General features: G+C 43.3%; 1 protein-coding gene across 1 annotated transcript in view; it reads right to left on the bottom strand.

The window, feature by feature from the left end:
- The window catches only part of lama5 (laminin, alpha 5), a 322,932-nt gene that overhangs the window by 83,307 nt on the left and 218,496 nt on the right, over positions 1-21,129 (bottom strand). Inside the window, exons 33-38 of the mRNA XM_073061956.1 lie at positions 18,607-18,722; positions 14,999-15,210; positions 11,105-11,309; positions 4,218-4,362; positions 2,032-2,172; positions 158-319 (exon numbers count right to left, since the gene is read on the bottom strand). Of these exons, the coding sequence (XP_072918057.1) occupies positions 158-319; positions 2,032-2,172; positions 4,218-4,362; positions 11,105-11,309; positions 14,999-15,210; positions 18,607-18,722 (981 nt within the window). The remainder of the gene's footprint in view (positions 1-157; positions 320-2,031; positions 2,173-4,217; positions 4,363-11,104; positions 11,310-14,998; positions 15,211-18,606; positions 18,723-21,129) is intronic.

The following is a 21,129-nucleotide window of genomic DNA, read 5'->3' as shown; positions in this document are numbered from 1 at the left end:
AGTATGAAGAGAAGCAGCTCCTCAGTATAGAAGTTGAGCTAATGCTACATTACATTTGAAATGCAAATCTTAGTATGTTATCATATCGATAGTTGGTTAGTCAAATCACCCTAGAAACACCTGGTGATATGTGATTGATCAAAGGTGATAAGCGTACCTGGTCTCCAAGATAGGACGCTGGTGCCTGCCAATACAGGTCCTGGTAAATATCGGCCAGATCACGAAGGTTCACTTCAACTTCCCTCTTTTCAGAGTTGTGGGACACTTGCAATTCTGGGCGATCCCCACTCACCAGCTTCCATCCCTCCATATCCACTAACTGAAATCAAAAAGCAGGACATGGTGAGAGGTATCCCCAAGTTGAAATGGTTTAATTTTGCAAAGAACACTTGCATTCTGCCATTGAGATGGCTCCGAATCACCCCTTTTGTGAAGGTGCTCAATAGATATCAACCATCAGAAACTACACAGTCAGTGTCATAGAGTTATATATGGAAACAGGCCATTCTGCCCACCTTATCTATGCTAGCCTTCCACATCCAGGTGACTCAATGGGATTGGAGTATTATATTGAAATGGATAGAGAATAGAGACTAACCAATGAAATCTAAGATTTGGGGTAAATGTAGATTGGCAATCAATAACTAGTATGCCAAACTTCATTTAGGTCTGGGCTAGTCCATCCTTGGAATTTATAAAGCTCATCTGAATGCAGAATTCACAATTAAGGTGTCCTGTGAAAACTGTTCACATTCTTCCTTCATTGACTCATTTTTTAACATAGCACCTTCAAGCGTAACCTCACTGAATGGTAGTAGAGTCAATTAGCAGAGGTCACAGAGTTAAGATGTTCAGCATACGAAGAAAGGTCACATAAATAAATGCTGGATTTCAAAAAAATCTCTCTGCAGGTGTTGTGATGTAAACTTGGGGACTTGATGAGAAAAATGTGTGGTCATCCATTTAGAATATCAAATAGGAAAGCGGATTTTTTTTTACAATGGTGAATTAAGTTGTTTGCTGTTGGCATTGGACTAAATGGGAATGTGATTATAGAGTAGGATGTGGAAAAGCTGTGTGGCAGAGAGAAAATACTGTGGAGGTTACACATTTTACTGCACAGAATGGGAAAGTGAAGCATTTGTTAACTGGTGGGAGATTGAGTCGTGCTGATGTTCAAAGGACCTAGGTATGGTTGCACGAAATTCACTGAAGGCCAACAAGCAAACACTGCAAGCGTTTCGGGGGGCAATGATACATTAGCCTTTACGATGAATAGAGCTGAACAGAAAAGAACGCATTTTCATAGACCTTGGTGGGATGCCTCCTGGAGTTTAGTACATAGTTTTAGTCTTCTTACCGGAGAATGGATGTATCTGCTATAGAAGAGAGGAGTGAAGATTGACTAAACTAGTTCCAGGAGTGTCAGATGAATAGATGAGGTCGATATACCTAGTACTTAGGAAAGTGACAGGAGATCTCATTGAAAATCACATGGAACGAAATAGAAAGGAGTACATGGAATGTCCATTATTTAAAGTCCAAAAATTCTATGTTCATACAGTTGGGTTGTTAGCTTGTGTCTGCCACTGGAGAAGACCAGGGATGAACAGGTCAGTGTGGGAACGAGGAGCGAAGTTGAAATGGATGGCCACTAATGGGGCAGAGGGTAGAAATGTTATCAAGACAAGAGGTCTGGATAGCCACTGCCCAGACTAAAATGTTCTGATTCAGAAAAAAAAACCTGGCAGGTCAGTTAAGACTTGAAATGGAAAGCTAAGGGACATACTGTCTGAATGGAGATATCCAAAGCTGAACTTCACACAAGTTTGGACGAGAAATACTAAATCCGAAAAGGAATTCTCACATTGTTCCTGGATCTTTGCCCAAAGTCTGTTGTTATTTGCTGTGTTTCAATATGGTACAGCAGTGCCAACTGGCCTAACCCCTAAGAAATGACTTCGGTCAAGCTGTGCGGTTGGGAATAGGACGGAGGAGAATTTGACATCTCAGGGAAGATGGAAGACTTACTGCAGTCCTTCGCTTGTCAGCAATCTGGCAGCGATCCGTAGCCCCGAAGCAGAAGCAGCTGGTGCAGCCTTTGGGATTGGTTGGATCCAAGTAAAAGGTTCCCAGGCGGCAGGTGTCACATCGGCGGCCTTCCACATTTTCCTAAAGAGACAAATCCGAGAAAGCAACAGAAATTATCTACCTTGTCCCGACGGGCACAACCATTAACATGGATCTAGGCAACAGCAGGCTCCTGAACTTAAAGAGATTACTTCCAAAAGGTTTGAGGAGAATCTGCCAGAGACTCCCCCTTGTCATGGGACCTGGGGAACTCTATTCTGATTTTGAACATCTTCAAGAAGAACTTGAGTGGTGAGGGCTCTGCATTACTGCAGAGTCTAACAGTCATCTGAAGGGAGTTCGGATGGAACGGTGGGCCTTTGCTTTTCCAACAGGGTTACAATTACCGTGCTGGGTGCCACCGTTCTGTAGCAGTTTGCACAATGCTGCTGCATCTCAGGGAGTTGGCATTCAGAGTTCAATTCCAGTGTCATCTGTATGTTCTCCCTGTGGAACACGTGAGTTTTCTCCGGGGCCACCGGATTTCTCCCACAGTCCAAAGATGTACGGTTAGTAGGTTAACTGGTCATTGTAAATTGTCCCGTGATTAGACCAGGGTTAAATCAGGGGTGGCTGGGTAGTGTGGCTCGAAGGACCTTTTCCGTGGCTGCATCTCTAAATAAGCGAATGAAATTCTGCATTACTGACTCTACTGTTCATTACGTGCACCTGACAGAAAGCTTAACATTGCCTCCACATCCAATTGAATGAACTTATTGATCAAGCTAAGCTGAAGGGCAAGAATTGCTTAGTAAAACAGTTCCATACAGTACAAGTTTCCATTTTTGCCTGAAAGGTGAGCTGCTATGAAGAAAATGATCTGGTGAATTCACGCTGGGTTAAAAAGTGCACACTGAAGCAGAAAAGGTTAATGATGCATCACTGAAGATGGGTCGTCGTCTTCTCATTAACAAAGAGGACATCAGTTGTGTATACAAGCTGGTTATATTAACATGCAGACCGCGTGCAGCAAATCAGGATGGAGAGGCTGGCGAGTTTCATTCAGAGCTGACAGGTCATTCAGGTATATTTTTGATCTTAACCTTCTGCACTGCAAATTGAACACAACGATCTCTGGGGCCTCTATCTGCTCTTTTCGTGGCGCTACGCTCAGAAAGTAGGTACAGAGCTTGATGTCACACATCACCTGGCTCAGGAACAGCTACTATCCTACAACTGTCAGGTTCTTGAAGAAACCTGCACAACCCTAACCTTACCTCAGCAACAGAACACCACAGACTGCCTCTTACACTACAAAGGCCTTGTCCCTGATTGTGCCCTCATTTTGTTTTACATTAAGCTCTTGATTTTTAACACAGTCTTTATTCTTCTCTTCCCTCTTCACTATCTTATATGATTTATGTATAGTTTATATTCTGGCTGTCATCTGTAATGTTATGGCAAGTTCTTCACTGTACCTGTACCTGACTATACAATAGCAATAAAAATTACTAGACTTGATAGTGTTTCCTCTCAAAACTTTGTACTGAAAGAACAAGACTGTAAAATCTGCACTGTATTTTTTAAATTTTTATTTATTTACTTATTGAATACAGTGTAGAATAGGCCCGTCTGGCCCTTCGAGCCACACCACCTAGCAATCCACCAATTTAATCTGAGCCTAATCACGGGACAATTTACAATAATCAATGAACCTACCAACCAGTACGTCTTCGGACTGTGGGAGGAACCTGGAGCAGCAGGAGGAAACCCACGCGGTCACAGGGGGAATGTACAAACTCCTTACAGGCGGCAGCGGGAATTGAACCCGGGTCACCTGTACTGTAAAGAGTTGTGAATCCTATAAAGAAAATACACAAACTTAATACGAGCCCCATTGAATGGACCGCTGATGAATTCTATAGTAATAATGGCAGGGTAATTTTAGTTCATTCTATCTCTGGTGTCTTTCCAAACAATTTCTGAGTGTGCCTTATCGGTTCAATAAATTATTCAATACTTTCATGAACAAAGTTTAAATATGGGTAAAAGTACGTTGTTACTGAACGTGATATTTTGAGATGGAAACCTATCAACTGATGTTTATTGTTTAAATGGAGCAGCTCTGCTTGGATAGATTGCCTGACCTTGCAATGGCATTGGCCGGTGAGTGAGTCACAGACGCTGGCCTCTGTTCCGTCTCCGTTACAGTCACACGGCATGCAGTCAGGGTAGTGGAAGTATCCAGGAGCACAGCGATCACATCGACGTCCAGCTACGTTAGGCTTGCACCTGAACAAGAAATCGAGCTAGGAATTAACAGGCATTAAGGAAAGGGCGTTCACCGATTGGGCAGGGCGAAATGTCCGATGGGGCAGGAGGGTGGGCAGTTTGTGAGATGGTGCAATTCTTCTGCTACCCACGCTGGTCCTTTCCATGAACAGCATCCAGTTTGGATCTCTGGCACTGAGAAGCAGCGGCATTAACTGCTGTACTACCAAGCTGTCTATTACCCTTATTACCTTTCAACCATCCGGCTCCTGAACCAGCATGGATAACTTAGTCATAGAAAGGTACAGCAGAGAAACAGGACCTTTGGCCCATCTACTCCATGCCAAAACTATGTTATCTGCCTACTCCCATTGATCTGTACCGGGACCATAGCCCTCTATATCCTTACCATCCATGTACCTATCCGAACTTGGCTTAATTGTTGAAATCAAGCTCACGTGCACCACTTGCCTTGGCAGCTCGTTCCGCACTTTCATGACCTTCTGAGTGAAGAACTTTGCCCTTATGTTCCCTTAAACCGTTCACCCTTAACCCATGACCTCTGGTCCCTCCCAACCTCAGTGGAAAAAGCCTGTTTGGATTTACCCTAATTATACCCCTCATAATTTTGTATAACTCTATCAAATCTCCTCTAAATCTTCTACAGTCTAAGGAATAAAGTCCTAACCTATTCATTTTTTCCTTATAACTCAGGACCTTCAGACTCGGCAACATCCTTGTAAATTTTATGTGACTTCACTCACCTGAACACTGAACTGATTCCACAACCTATGGACTCACTTTCAAGGTCTCTACAACTCATGTTCTCAGTGTTATTTATTTATTCATTTATTTGTTTGTTTGCGTTTGTGCATTTGCACAGTTTGTCTTCTTTTACACATTGGTTGTCAATCTTTGTGCATAGTTTTTCATTGATTCTGTTTATTTCTTGGTTCTACTGTGAATGCCTGCAAGAAAATGAATCTCCAGGCAGTATACAGTGACATATATTTACAAGTGAAAAATTCAAAGTTCAAAGTTTATTATCGGAGTACATAAATGTCACCACATTCAACTCGGAGATTCTTTTTCCACAGGCCAAACTTAACAAATCAATAAATTAGTAACTGTAAGCATCAGGAACTGTTAACAGCAAACAATCGGCACAAAGGCAGATTATAAATGGCAATAAATAAGAAGCATGAAAGAACAATATAACAGAGTCCTTAAAAAAGTGTAGCTATCCCCTTTTGTTCAAGGGCCTGATGGTTGAGGGGTAGTAACTGTTCTTGAACCGGGTGGTGAGAGTCCTCAGGCTCTTGCACCCTCTACCTGATGGCAGCTGTGAAAAAAGAGCATGGCCAGGGTGGTGAGGATTTTTTATGATTGATGCTGCTCTTCTATGGCAATGTTTCATGTGCTCAATGGTTGGGAGAGTTTTTCCTGTGATGTACTGGGCTGAATCCATTATCTTTCGTAAGGTTTTCTGCTCAAAGGCATTGGCGTTCCCAACCCAGGCCGAAATGCAGCCAGTCAGCACACTTTCCACCACGCATCTACAGAAGTTGGCTAAGGCTTTCGATGACATGCTGAACCGCTGCAAACTCCTGAGAAAGCAGAGCCGCTGTTGTGCTTTCTTCACAATAATATTTATGTGGTGGGTCCAGGACAGGTCCTCTGAGATAGTGACACCCAGGAATCAGAGTGGTGACCCTCTCCACCTCTGATTCTCCGATACTTTGATAAGACATTTATTTATCGGGGGGGGGGGGCACACTGAAGAACAGGGATCAGTGCTGAAAAGTGGACTGTGAGCTTGTGCAAGGTATGGCGCCTTGGATTTTATGTCAACTGACCACCATGACGTCGTGGCATCAGCGCTGGACTTCGGGGCGAGAGGTCCCGAGTTCGAATCTGGCCAGCTCCCTTGCACGCTCTCCATTGTGCCTGGGTTGAGTGTTGAGCTAGCAACCTGACCTCATAAAAAAAACCTGGAGAGGGATGGGCTCCGCCAGGATTCAGATGCCCAAGACACGCCGCACGATGAGCAATCACCAGAAAGATGGGCGCAAAAAGCTTGTCATGACGGGGTTAAAGGAACAGACAAACACACACACCATAAATGATAGGTTTCCAAGCAACGTTCGAACTGATAATTTATCAACATTATATTAGACTCAACATGGTATGCCAGTTGCACAATCACATCTGGTATGCAAGTTTCACATCATTCAGCCTTGATTCCCACATTTGATAAGATCTTTGTCAAAGAATAAAAAATGAAATTCTTTGTATGCAAGATGTGAAAATGTGATGTGAGTGAGAACATGCCCCCGACTGAGTGAAGCTATCTTCTTCATTTGAAAGATCACTTCCTTGAAATGTATCTCTATGAACACAGCTCTGGATAAATAATGGGCACTTCTATCCCCTTTCATGGATTGAAATCAACAGAAGCAAATTTCCAATTTCAGATGAAGATGCTTTCACAGTGTTGCTAAATACCAATTGACTGTTCCTGCAGGCAAGTTACTCCATCTTACAAAACTGGCACAAATTAGATTCCTTTGTTTTAGAAGCAGTTGCTACTAGAAATCCATATTTTATCTGTCGCATTATCCCTGTATTCAATTCTCTATTTGGATAAACAGCGAGTTCCTTTGTCGCACCAGCATCAGTTTTACAGCCAATGTGAATTTGTGTATTGGTATTTGAATGTATACCCTCTCCTCCTGTTCCTACCGTCAGGGAGGAGGTACAGGAATCTGAAGACTTCTTCCCCTCTGCCAGTATATTTCTGAATGGTCAATGAACCCATGAACACGATCTTGTTATTCCTTCGTTTTTGCACTAGTTATTGATTTTGTAATTTATGGTAATTTTGTCTTTGCACTCTGCTGCTGCTGAGAAACAACACATTTTTATTCCATTGTATTGTTTTGTTCTACTGTGATTGCCTGCAAGAAAATTAATCTCAACGTATTATATATTGATAGGCATTGATAAATATACCTTGAACCTACACAGTAGCACAGTGGTTAGCACAACTCTTTACAGTACCAGCAATCTGGGTTCAAGAGTTTGTACATTCGCCCTGTGACCACATGGCTTTCCTCTGGGTGATCCAGTTTCCTCCCACATTCCAAAGATGTACTGGTTGGTGGGCTAATTGGTCGGTGGGTTAATTGGTCATTGTAGATTGACCTGCGATTCTGCTTGGGTTAAATCAGGGGTGGCTGGGCAGTGCAGCTCGAGGGTCAGAAGAGCCTATTCTGCGTTGTATCTCAATAAATAATTAATTCCGACGGAAGTCCCCTGGGTTCGAATGGTCTCTTTCTCTTTCTCCATGCTGTTGGAGAATGGTACCGAAGTTCTGGGTCTGCAGTTTGTGGATAGGACCCCGGTCAACTGGACTCTTTGGATTTTGTCTTTTCATATTCTGTATTTTTGCTCATTCTTTCTTGTTGCTGTTTAAAATGATTAGTTTTTCTTGCGATTGGGGGTTGATGCTCTTGTTGCAGTTTGCACGATTTGTTTTTTTTGCGCATGGGAGGTTGATATTCTTGTTGCCATTTGTGCAATTTGCTCTTATTTTGTGTGTGTGGGGAGGGGTGGCTGATGATTTTCTTTGAACGGGCTCCATGCTTTTCTTTGTTTCGTGGCTGTCTGTGGGAAGACGAGTCTCAGAGTTGTACACTCCATACATACTTTGATAATAAATTTACTTCTGAACTTTCAAAATAAACAAACAATAAACCTGATTCTGATTATTATGGGTTGGGAACTGAGAACTTCAGTTACATACTCCCACCACAGATGGCACTGCATGACCCCAGGCTGGCATCTGTCAGCTCCTGACCTGATTGCACAAGGGAACTCCAATGCTCCTAGATATGCAACGATCGTGCTTCCCATATTAGATAAAAATTTATGCCAGGGAATAAAAAGAAGGAAATATTTTACAGGCACGATGTGAAATGATGATGTGAACTCAAATGCACCCCCAACTGATTTAAGCTGTTTCCTTCATTTGAAAGATCACTGCCTTGAAATTCTTCCCTATGAACACAGACCTAGATAAATAATAGGCAACAGTTCGATCTCCTTTGATAAACTGAAATCACTGGAAGCGAATTTCAGAAGCAATTCAGAACGTAAATTGTGTTTGCAACAGATGGTCTGCTGGAGGAACTCAGTGGGTCGAGCAGCATCTATGGGAGGAAAAGGTCATTGTTGTTTGGGTCAAAACCCCAGGATCAGTACAGAAAGAGGACAGTCCTGGTTGTGAATCGTGGGCAAGAAATGGAAGTGCAGGCTTGGGGCACCAACAAGTTAAGGATTATGGAGAGGTGACGTCCTGATGTATGGAGATTTGTAGTAGTGATTGTGGCAGAGTGTTCATTAGTGGGGCCATGATCCACGGATTGGTATGAAAAGGCATCTGAGATATTGTGTTTAATGTTAGTCCCCTGAAGACAGGAAATATTCCTTTTAAGGTAAATGGAAAATCGTTTAGGAAGGAGGATTCTTACACAAAGTGTTAAGTTTCTGGAAAGTACTGGTGGGAGTTATGTTAGAGTCCGATACATTAGGGAAATTTCAGAGGCTTAACTGGCACGTGGATGAAAAGAAAATGAAGGATAACGAACTCTGTACAAGTAAGGGCTAGATTGATTATGGAGTAGTTACTGTGTGTGTTGTACTGCTTTAAAAAAAAAGACTAAAAAAAGCGTGGATGTAGGGTAAATCACATCTGTCAGACAACACAACATTAGGGCACTGCGTATAGGAACTGTGACATTGTGCTGCAGTGATGCGGTCCCATTGCTAGTACTGTGTACAATTTTGATCACCTTGTTTAGGAGCGAGTTGGCTAGACTGAGAAGAGTGCAGAGGTTCATGTGGTTGTTGCCAGGACTACAGGGCCTGAGTTGTAGGGAGAGATTGGCCAGGCTAGATATTTATTCCTTTGGATGTATAGGGCGAGCTTATAGTTCAAAAGTAGAGTGAACAGACTTAGGATGAGAGGAGAAAGGTTTAGAAGGGATGTGAGGGAGAACGCTGTCACCAGAAGAATGAGGTACAAGATGAAGAGGCAGGTACAACAGTATAATTTCAGAGGTACTTGGAATTGGTACATGGAAGGGAATGGCTATGACAATTGTAGGCCAAATGCAGGAAACTGGGCTCAGTTGGGTATCACTGGTTATGCCAAAGGGCTCCATTCTGGGCTTTATTGCTCTATGACTCCCTCCATTAAAAGGGGAGGTGAGGTGGGGGGGGGGGGGGACTGAGCTTTCCTCAGACTGAGTGATCCCCTCAGCCTTATTTTCTCCTCTGTGCTCCAACCAGGTGACAATTTGTTCCCACGTCACCAAGGTACCATGCCCCTTCCGTTGACAAGGTTACAGCTACGACTGGAAAATGGGATGCCTCTTCTCCTTTCTGATCCTGGCGAAGTTCTACAATTCCAGCCATGGTCCGACGTTTGTTCCTCTGTAGATGAATCATACTAATGATGCACAAAATGATGGCTGCTCTACAAGTTCCTCCTGCTCCCCCGAGTGCAAAGGAATTTAAGCGTGTGGGTCAAATAGGGTTATACATGTTTAGTCTTTGTGAATTCCACCTCCTGATGTTATCTCCCTGAGAGAAAACAAAAGCATGGCACATAAAAGGCCTTTGTGCACAGCTACTGTTCCAAAACACCAGCAGAGACTGAATGCCTCGTGCACCAAGTGGGACCAGCTCTTGAGGAGAGGGCAGCTTGCCAGTTCGTAACATCCAAGCCTCACGTAGTCACTGGGAATCCCCAGCAAAAACCATGGCAGATTTGCTGAATGGATCCAGGCCCTTGTTGCTGGAATCAGCCTGATAAACATTTGCTGCCTTCTCTACGGGACCTATTTCCCAATGGCTGGCAGCACCTTCGGAGTGCTGCAAATAGACTGAATGTCCGAGGCCTGAAACTATTTTTTAAAATCCTTTATTCCCGCAAAGAACAGTTCCACCTCAACCCCAGAGGTACGTGTTATTTCATTTGCTACTTAACTGAGAGTGTGTAAAAAACAGTTAACATAAGCGCACACCATGCCCTTTACATCTATTCCATGTGTATATTCATAACAAAACTTGTCCCTCCCATAGCCTGATTCCCTTTCACATAGCTTGCTGCTGAACACTACTGTAGCACGACACCCCGCCGTTTGATAACATCTGGCTGACTGGGGTAGATTAGTCAGGCCTCAGACAAAACCACGGAGATAATGAAGTTGCTAAGGAATTTGACGTAAAGCTGCTACATTGACATGAAGTGTTACTCGATAGTGTATTGAAGGCACCAACCAACAGCTCTGTGCTAGGCTCCAGAAAACACACTCTCCCTCCTCTATTCCCCACTCTTTTACCTCTTCTCACCTGCCTATTACTTCCCCTGGGTCCCCTCCTCCTTCCCTCTCTCTGATGGTCCACTCTCCTTTCAGATTTCCCCTTCTCCAGCTCTTGACCTTTCCCACCAACCTGGCTTCACCTATCACCTTCCAACAAGCCTCCTTCCCCCCCCACCACCAGCTTTTTATTCTGGCATCCTCCCCCTTCCGTCTCAGTTTTGAAGAAGGACCTCGGCCAGAAACGTTGACTATCCGTCCGTTCCCATAGATGTTGCCTGACCTGCTGGGTTCCTCCAGCAGTTTGTGCGTGTTACTTTGGATTAGCAGCATCTGCAGACATTCTTGTGTTTATGATTTGCCACCAACAGGCTCACCTGCACTGCCCGCTCTCGGTGTTGCACCCTGGCCTGCCCGTGTCCTCGATCCCCGACTGAGAGCAGTTACACTCTTCGCAGCCAATCAGTGGGTGGCAACCAAACGTCTGTGGCTCACAGGTGATACATTCCGGGCGGACAGTCCGAGGGGGGCATATACAGTGACCTGTCACCTCTTCACATAAGCGCTGGCCACAGTCACACGCTGAGAAAGGAACAATAAAAATTAGCAGGCTGGTTTCAATTGTTAGGGTAGTTAGAGGCAGTGTTGGACATCCATTCTTATAGCCCTCCATACCCCTCCCATCCATGTACTTATCCAAATTTCAATTAAGAGTTGAGGTTGAACCCACGTCCACCACTTCCGCTGGCAGTTCGTTTCACCCTCTGGGTGAAGAAGTTGCTTCCCAGGTTCCTCTTAAATATCTCACCTTTTACCCTTAACCTACGACCTCTAGCTCTGGTCTCACTCAACCTCAGTGGAAAAAAGCCTGCTTGCATTACACTTTCTGTACACCTCATAATTTTGTATTCCTCTATCAATCTCCCCTCATTCTCATATGGTCACCTCATTCTACTGTCAAAAACTGCAGGCCAATGCTGGAATTTTGCAATTAAAAACAGTGAATGCTAGAAATGCTCAGCAGGTCAGGTAACGTCTGTGGAATGAGAAGCGGTCAGTTTCAAGGTGACGACTCTTTCCTCGGAGCAGCAAGCTGAAATGTTAACTGGTTCTCTCTCTACAAGGTGCTTTCCTAGTCACAGAACACTACAGCACAGAAACAGGCCCTTTGGCCCATCCGCTCCGTGCCAAGCCATTAATTTGCCCAGTCCCATCGACCTGCACCCAGACCATAGCCCTCCATACCCCTCACACCCATTTAAAATTTCTCAGATGTTGAAATCGAACACCCCCCCCCATCCACCAATCATGCAGGCAGCTCATTCCACTCTCTGAGAGAAGCTCCCCATCGTGTTCCCCTTAAACAGTTCACTTTGCACCTTCATCCATTGTCATCCCACCCAACCTCAGTGCAAAAAGCCTGCTTGCACTTACCCTATCTATACCCCTGATAATTTTGTACACCTCTATCAAATCTCCCCTCAGTTTTCCACGTTCTAGGGAGTAACATCCTAACCTATTCAACCTTTCACTAGAACTCAAGTCTTCAAGTCCCAGCAACATCTTTTTAAATTTTCTCTGCATTCTTTCCATCGTATTTACTGTAGGTCGGTGACCAAAACTGCACACAATACACCAAATTAGGCCTCAAGAATGAAATGTACAATTTCATCTTAACATCCCAACTCCTGTATTAAATACATTGACCTAAGAAAGGCCAAAAGCTTTCTTTATACCTCTATCTACCTGTGATGAAGCTGTAACTGAGCTGCTGAGTACGTTCAACATCCCTTGTGGTCAGCAAGGAGGAGATAACTAACCACACATTAAGGATAAGAATCCCAGGCAACACTGGAATTGACGGTATTGTGGCCCAGTGAAGAAGGCTGTCTGAGGTTACAATAGGATAAAGGATCAACTGGGAAAGAGGGCTGGTGGAATTTAACTCAGTTAAGTGCAGAATGATGCATTTTGGAGAAGTTAAACCAGAGCAGGGCATAGGCAGTGAATGGCAGGATGCCGGGGAATGCAATTGAGCAGAAAGGCATTGGGTGAAACAAGCACTTAGAAGGCTAGAAGAGGCACCATCAGCTAATGGATGGGTGACGAGGTCACAAGGTGGGCTTGCTTTCGTTGGTCAAGGCATCAAGTATACGAGTTGGGGCATCACCTTACAGTTGCACAAACCACTGATTAAGCCGCAATCTGTGCATTGTGCGCAGCTCTTGTCCCCATGCTGTATAAAGGATTTGATTACACTGAAGGAGGTGCGGAAAGAATTCACAAAGATGTTGTCTGGGTTTGAGGGCTTGAGATATGAGGAAAGGCTTGAACTGTTTTTTTCCCTGGAGCAAAGGAAGCTGAAAGCAGTCCTAAGAAAGGTTTATAAATCATCAGGGACATAGATAGGATAGGAAGTAACAATCTTTTTCCCAGGATCATCATCATTTTGTACCATGTAGTGTGACGCGGACAATCATGGTCCTTCCGTCACCATGACTACTATTAAATTTTTCTATTTATGCAGTTTTCCATTGCCTTCTTCTGGGCAGTGTCTTTCCTTACAAGATGGGTGACCACAGCTATTATCAATACACTTCAGCGATTGTCTGCCTGGCATCAGTGGTCGCATAACCACTTGTGATCTGCACCAGCTGCTGATATATGACCATCTACCACCTGCCCCCATGGCTTCTCATGACCCTGACTTTGGGGTGGGGTGGGGTGGGGGAGCTAAGCAGGTGCTACACCTTGCCCATGGGTGACTTGCCAGAGACAGCAGAGGGAAGCTGCGCCTTACACCTCCTTTGGTAGAGACTTATCTCCAACCTGCCATGCATTTCCCAGGATAACAGGGTTCTTAAACTAAACAGGGTTAAGGTAAAAAAAAATAAATAAAGGGTACCTGAGAGACAAGTTTTTCACATGAAGGGTAGTGGTTATAGGGAGCAAACTGCCAAAAGAGGAGTTGAGGCAGGTAGAAACACAGTATTTAAAAAACTTTTGGATAGAAAATGTTTTGAGGAACATAAAGCCAAAAGCAGGCAGATGAGATCAGCCTAGATAAGAATCTCCATGGGCATGGCTAGTTAGGGCCAAAAGGCATATTTCCACGCTATAGAATTCTATGTATTTATGAAATCTATATGAAAACATTACATTTGACTTTTTGCCACTGTGGTGGTTCTTTAAAACAATCCACATAGACTCGTGGCCTCTCCCTTTCCTCAGAGCCCTCCAATTTCTAGCCCCTTTCCCCCCCACCCCCACTGAAGTATATAACCGGTTTCCACTGATGTATTACTATTAACTCTGCCTCACCATCCTTTCAAGAATCACCCTTCATTAACAAGGCACCTCGGGACTAACATTCCTGTTTAAACAGATAAGTTAGACTTTGGAAAGCTAAACTTTGGATGTCAGGTAGCATTTATGGAGGCAAACAAACAGTTGGGCCTGATGAAGGGTCTCAGTTTGAAACATCAACTGTTGATTCCCCTCCATAGAGCCATACAGAATGCACTGTAAATATCTGTTTTACACGGACTGGAGTAGCGCCACAATCTCATTGCCTTGAACAATGACAATAAAGTTCTATTCTATTCTAGAGATGCTGCCTGACCTGCTTAGTTCCTCCAGCATTTTGTGCGTGGTATTTCAGGCATTTGTTGAATGTCTTGTCTCTACAACGTAAATGGCTTTAGGAGGGTATTCCCATTGTCTTTGTTACACCTCTGCGTGTCCTGTATAAAAACATCCACTCCCTCACCATGCACAACCGTTCTTCGCAGAAGGTATGGGTGCTCTGCTGGATTCTCTGCAAAGCTGCACCTTCAGAGTAAGATAATCTCATGCAGGCAGGATTTTGGAGTGCAAGGTGCTAAGGCCTTCTCTCCTTTCCGGCTAGAGACTCCTAGCTTCAAGACAGCCAAGAATTCACTCTGTAAAATGTTACATCCGCAAGCTTCCTCACAAAATCCTTGGGGGAAAGACTTAATAGCTCTACCAATACACAATTATTGATTGAGACTAATATTATTGCAGACAATACAGGAAACCAACAATTTGTACAACTGTAAAATGATGTCCCAACTTGCATACATGGTGCCTTGACCAGTGAAGGGAAACTCTGTGTACATGTCCCTCTTCATTCCCAAATGACCATGTGCACAGTTGGGATCATGTTGAAAGTTGCACGGTGGAGCCATGATCAGCCTTGAATAGATAATGCATCGGTTAAATGAAAAGGTTAAAAAGAAATGGATTCTTACGTCGGCAGTTGGGGAATCCATAGTAGCCGATGGCACAACGGGAACAGTCACGGCCAATCACATTCGGTCGACAGCTGCACTGCCCTCCATAGGGGTCACAGGAAGTGCTCAAGGCACCCGCTTCATGGCATAAACAAGGCAGGGCACCATTATTGTAAAAGGCGGACAGTGATACCATGGAGTCTTTGCAGAATTTTGAGGTGGTGACAGGGCTGGGAGAAATATAAACATCGACAGTTATATTTTCATGTTGGGGTCAAGGGTAAAGAAGAATGAATACTTCAAGGGAAAAAAATGACTTACGTCAAGTCTGCTTTTTGCAACAACCCGAGAATTTAACATTTACAGCAAATATGCATTTCAAAACTTATTATGAGGTGATAAATTACATAGAACATTACAGCACAGAAACAGGCCTTTTGGCCCTTCTTGGCTGTGCCGAACCATTTTTCTGCCAAGTCCCACTGACCTGCACCTGGACCATATCCCTCCATACACCTCTCATCCATGTACCTGTCCAAGTTTTTCTTAAATGTTAAAAGTGAGCCCGCATTTACCACTTCATCTGGCAGCTCATTCCACACTCCCACCACTCTGTGTGAAGAAGCCTCCCTCATGTTCCCTTTAAACTTTTCCCCCTTCACCCTTAACCCATGTCCTCTGGTTCTTTCCTCCCCTAGCCTCAGTGGAAAAAGCCTGCTTGCATTCACTCTATCTATACCCGTCATAATTTTATATACCTCTATCAAATCTCCCCTCATTCTTCTATGCTCCAGGGAATAAAGTCCTAACTTATTCAACCTTTCTCTGTAACTCAGTTTCTCAAGACCCGATAACATCCTTGTAAACCTTCTCTGCACTCTTTCAACCTTATTAATATCCTTCCTGTAATTCGGTGACCAAAACTGCGTGCAATACTCCAAATTCGGCCTCACCAATGCCTTATACAACCTCACCATAACATTCCAACTCTTATACTCAGTACTTTGATTTATAAAGGCCAATGTACCAAAAGCTCTCTTTACTACCCTATCTACCTGTGACACCACTTTTAGGGAATTTTGTATCTGTATTCCCAGATCCCTCTGTTCTACTGCACTCCTCAGTGTCCTACTATTTACATATTTTCATTTAGGCATTATGGAAGGTTATTACTGATGTTATGGGCAGAGCAAAAACGTAGCAAAGGACACTGCCACAGCTCTTCATGGTTGACTGTGATAGAATGGATGCTGTGGGTTTGAGGATGGAAGCTGGTTGATTGGAAGGAATGGCAGATGACAGAGGGAAGAGATGACCCGAGGATTGGAAAAGCGAAGAGAAGAAATCCAAACGATTGGGTCAAGACAGTCAATCAATCAAATGCCTGTCAAAACAGTGACAGTGGGGAAAAACTCCTGAACTAGCTGAGGAATGCTGTGAGATGGACAGGCCTTGTGTCAACACCAAAGATCATTAGTTTGGAGGGGACTGCAGGGTGGTGTGAAGGAAGGCCATTTTGAGAGTTTGAGAACAAGGATTCTGCTACTGAATTTGGTTGGCTTCTACACACTGGATAGAGACACCCCAGAGCTTGGATAGGCTGAGACTGAGGAAGTCAACAGTATATTGGAAACATGAGTCATGTCGCGGTGGCTTGGCGGGAGAGTAGGAAACATCAGGCAGTCAGGATATACATCAGAAAGGGTAAAATAAGGGCTCGTCCTCTCCTTCCATCACACTGAATATTTACAAACAGCTAGTTATGGGCCCACACACTCACACATTTACTTCCTAATATTAATTTAAATCCCTGTCGATATTGCAGAAATGATAATCATTGATACTTAACCACTCAGAAGCTTAGATGTTTAGTGCTGTATCAGACGTAGCAAAGTTCAAAAGCTCAAAGTAAATTTACTATCAAAATATGTAAATGTCACCATATACTGCCCTGAGATACATTTACTTGCAAGGATTTACAGTAGAACAAAGAAATACATCAAAATCAATGAAAGTCTACACCCAAAGGCTGACAGTCAATGTGCTAAAGAAAACAAACTGTGCAAATAACAAATAATAAATATTACTTAATTGCAAATAAATATACTTCATTAGGAGTTTGAAGAGATTTGGCATGTCAACAAATACACTCAAAAACTTCTATAGATGTACTGTGAAGAGCATTCTGACAGGCTGCATCGCTGTCTGGTATGGAGGGGCTACTGCACAGGACTGAAAGATGCTGCAGAAGGTTGTAAATCTAGTCAGCTCCATCTTGGGTACTAGCCAACAAAGTACCCAGGACATCTTCAGGGAGCGGTGTCTCAGAAAGGCAGCGTCCATTATTAAGGACCTCCAGCACCCAGGGCATGCCCTTTCTCACTGTTACCATCAGGAAGGAGGTACAGAAGCCTGAAGGCACACACTCAGTGATTCAGGAACAGCTTCTTCCCCTCTGCCATCCGATTCCTCAATGGACATTGAATCCTTGGGCACTACCTCACTTTTTTAATATATAGAATTTCAGTTTTTTGCACGTTTTTAATCTATTCAATATATGTATACTGTAATTTATTTATTTATTATTTTATTATTTGTATTTTTTTCCTCTTTTATATTATGTATTGCATTGGACTGCTGCTGCTAAGTTAACAAATTTCACGTCACGTGCCGGTGATAATAAACCTGATTCTGAAACCAAGAACATGAATTGTAGAGTCATTGAAAATGAGTCCATAGGTTGTGGAATCAGTTCATTTTTCAGGTGAGTGAAGTTATCCATTCTGGTTCAGGAGCCTGATGGTTGAAAGGCAATAACCGTTCCTCAGACTCCTGCACCTCCCTGCTGACGGCAGTAGCGAGAAGACAGCACGGCCTGGATAGTAGGGAGTCCTCGATGATGGATGCTGCTTTCTTGCAGCAGCACCTCTTGTAGATGTGTTCATTAGAGGTTGGGGAGGGGGGGCTTTAGCTGTGATAGACTGGCCTGTATCCACCACCTTTAGTGGATTTTCTTTGTGTGCTGTGAGGATACATGTCACCTGAATTAGTCTCAGTGACTCGATGGGGCAAATGATACCTTTGGGAGGATGGGGACAGAGCTTTTGAGAAGTAACAATGTTTATTTGTATAGCAGATTCTTGGAAACATCTCCATGCAGGAAGCGCCTTGAATTGCAGTGACATAGGAGAAAGGCAAACACTTTTTATTGAACATCGTCCTGCAATCAGTTACAAGACAAAGTTTACAATATAGAAGGAAGATGTTCAGCTTATTACAGAAAATGAGAAATTGTGCAAGGAGTATTGGGCAAGGAACGTCAAGAAATTTTCCAGTTGTGCCTTAGGCTCGTTGGAAGTATTTAAAATGGGAGATGGAATTAACTATTAGCATTTATGCTTTGATCCCTAGCACAACCACCACACCAGGGTACTTGGCTAGACAAGTACCTGGCAATGACTGCTCTCTTGCCAGCTATGCAGATGAAGGACTTTGTTTGAAACCTGCACAGCCTGGTTATTCAGTTAAATCGAAAAAAAATCACAAAGGTAACTTTGATGAGCTGAAGAATCCTAACAGGCACAGAAATGCTCTTACCTTCTATCAAAGTTTTAATAAAGACTTACTTGATGTAGAAACTGTTTCCTCCACAGGTGCTGATGAAATCATAAGATTTGTCCAATGGTTCTTCCACCAGATAGTTTGAATTGTAGCTGGCTTCTGGCACTATCAAAACGTAGGCCTGGAAAAGTATAAAAGGAGACCAGTTACAGAAGAACCAAGCTCCAATTTTTAATGTGCTTAGTGGAGTATATCGTGGAAAAAAACAGACCATGGAGAGCATTCTGTCTGCAACACCGTCTGGTATTGGGCATGGGGTGGGGGTGGGGCAACTGCACAGGATCAAAAGAAGCTGCACAAAGTTGTAAACTGAGTCAGCTCCATCATGGGAACTAGCCTCCGTAGTAACCTGGGCATCTTCGAGGAGCGATGCCTCCATCACCTCTGGCATGCCCTCTTCTCATTGCCACCATCAGGAAGGAGGTACAGAAGCCTGAAGCCGCACACTCAACGATTTGAAAAGAGTTTCTTCCCCTCAGCCATTTGAGTTCTGAATGAACATTGAACCCACGAACACTAACTCACTAATTTTTTATTTTTATTTTTGCACTATCTTCTTAATTTAACTATACATAATAAAATATTTTTATATTTTCAAACACACACACACACACACACACACACACACACACACACACACAGACCCCACATGGTCTTGGACAGAATGTGTAAATTCCTCACAAACAGTGGCAGGAGTTGAACCTGGGCCACTGATGCTGTAATTTTAGACATATAAATCTCAAAACTCCAAGCCAACAAATTTCGGGCCATGTGCTGGTGATTCTGATGCCTGGAGTAATAATGGTAGACCAACAATATAGAGGTATATACACAGTACATTGTGCATTTTCATTCATTTCTCCTTTACTGTCTTATTACAAGAGACCATGCCAACTCTGAGCAGCTCCATTCCCTCTCCTCTGCATCTCGACCTCCCTCATATGCCCATCAATTCCACCCTCTGATTCTTCTGCCACTTCTTTACACCATGGGGTAATTTATTGCAGCCAGTAATCCTATCAATACATCTTTTGGATAGGACAAGAAATGGCAACATCTTTTCGAACACCATGTCATCATGGGAAGAAAGTACAAATTCACACAAACAACGCTGCAGTGCGCCAGTGGCCCGGGTTGAATTCCTGCTGCTGTCTGAGGAGTTTACACATTCTGTCCAAGAGCACGCGAGTTTCCCCTGGGTGCTCCAGTTTCCTCGCACATTCCAAAGACGTACAGGTTTATTGGTTAATTGGTCATGTGGTGTAACTGGCCAGTGTGGGCTTGATGGGCTGGAAGGGCCAGTTACGTGTTGTAAATAAACCACCAGAGGTCAGAGTTGAACACAGGTTCCTTGAAGCCACTGTGTCACCCTATTCAGTTGAATGAAAGTAAGTATCAGAGGCAGTGAGCAATTCCTGCAGATTCAGCATTGGCACTTCTGCTCCAAGATGTCTGTAATGCTCTTGAATTTTGTGATAATGTACAACGGGGAAGTATTAACTCCATACTGGAACTTCAGGCACCAGAAACAAATCAATAACATGTGGCTCAATATTCCCACATCTTCCAACATAATCCAAGAAAAATCCCAACAAAAATATAAGACTTGAAGTCAGCCCAGGATCGGCAAATGCTGCAGTGCCCTGCAGGGGATCAAGACTTCAGAGGTCACCAGCAACTCCAGATGCTGGAAGTTTCCATTTCAACAGATCAAATGTCGCCATTGGACACAGATCACAGAGAGCACAGAGATCAGGGATTATATGTGCACAGTTCAGTTAAAATGCAGGGCAGGTTGAGAAACTGATTAGAAAAGTGTACAGGGTTCTGGACTATAAAGTACAACATCAAGCCAGTCGTGATGAAAGTTATAATAGATTGGTTTGACCACAACTGGAGTATCATCATCTGTTTTAGGTGCTGCACCTCTACAGACAGATGTAAAAGGGAATGTAAAGCATTTACTAAAACTAATTCCAGGACTGAGGGTCTTTAATTACACAAATACATTGGAAAAGCTGAGTTTTCCTCTTTGGGACAGAAGTAGAATATAGAAGAAAGATGTTTAGCTTATTACAGAAAAGGAAAAATTGTACAAGGTACTTTGAGAATTTTTCCAATTGTGCCTTAGGCTCGTAGGAAATAATTAAAATGGGAGATGCAATTAATTATTATCATTCACGCGCCAATTTCTCAGCACAAACACCACACCAGAGTACAGACGTCAGACGCTCCGGATGTCAGTAACTCTTACTCTCAGAGCAGCTCTGACAGAGATGTTTTAAATGAGAAAGCAGATAACGTTCAAAGAAAATTTATGATGTATGTAAATGCTATCATACACTCCTATGACAGTCATTTTCTTGCAAGCATTTACAAGAAAAACTACAATAGAATTTTAAGAAAAACTCTACATAAACAAAGACTGACGACAAACTGAGAAAGTATAAATAATACTGAGAGTACTTGGAAGTGAGTTGTAAAGAGTTCTTGAAAGTGGGTCTGAAGGACATAGACTCAGTTCAGAG

The sequence above is a fragment of the Hemitrygon akajei genome, chromosome 11, assembly GCF_048418815.1.
Source record: "Hemitrygon akajei chromosome 11, sHemAka1.3, whole genome shotgun sequence".
Classification (NCBI taxonomy): domain Eukaryota; kingdom Metazoa; phylum Chordata; class Chondrichthyes; order Myliobatiformes; family Dasyatidae; genus Hemitrygon; species Hemitrygon akajei.
This window is presented reverse-complemented; position numbering and strand designations above follow the sequence as displayed.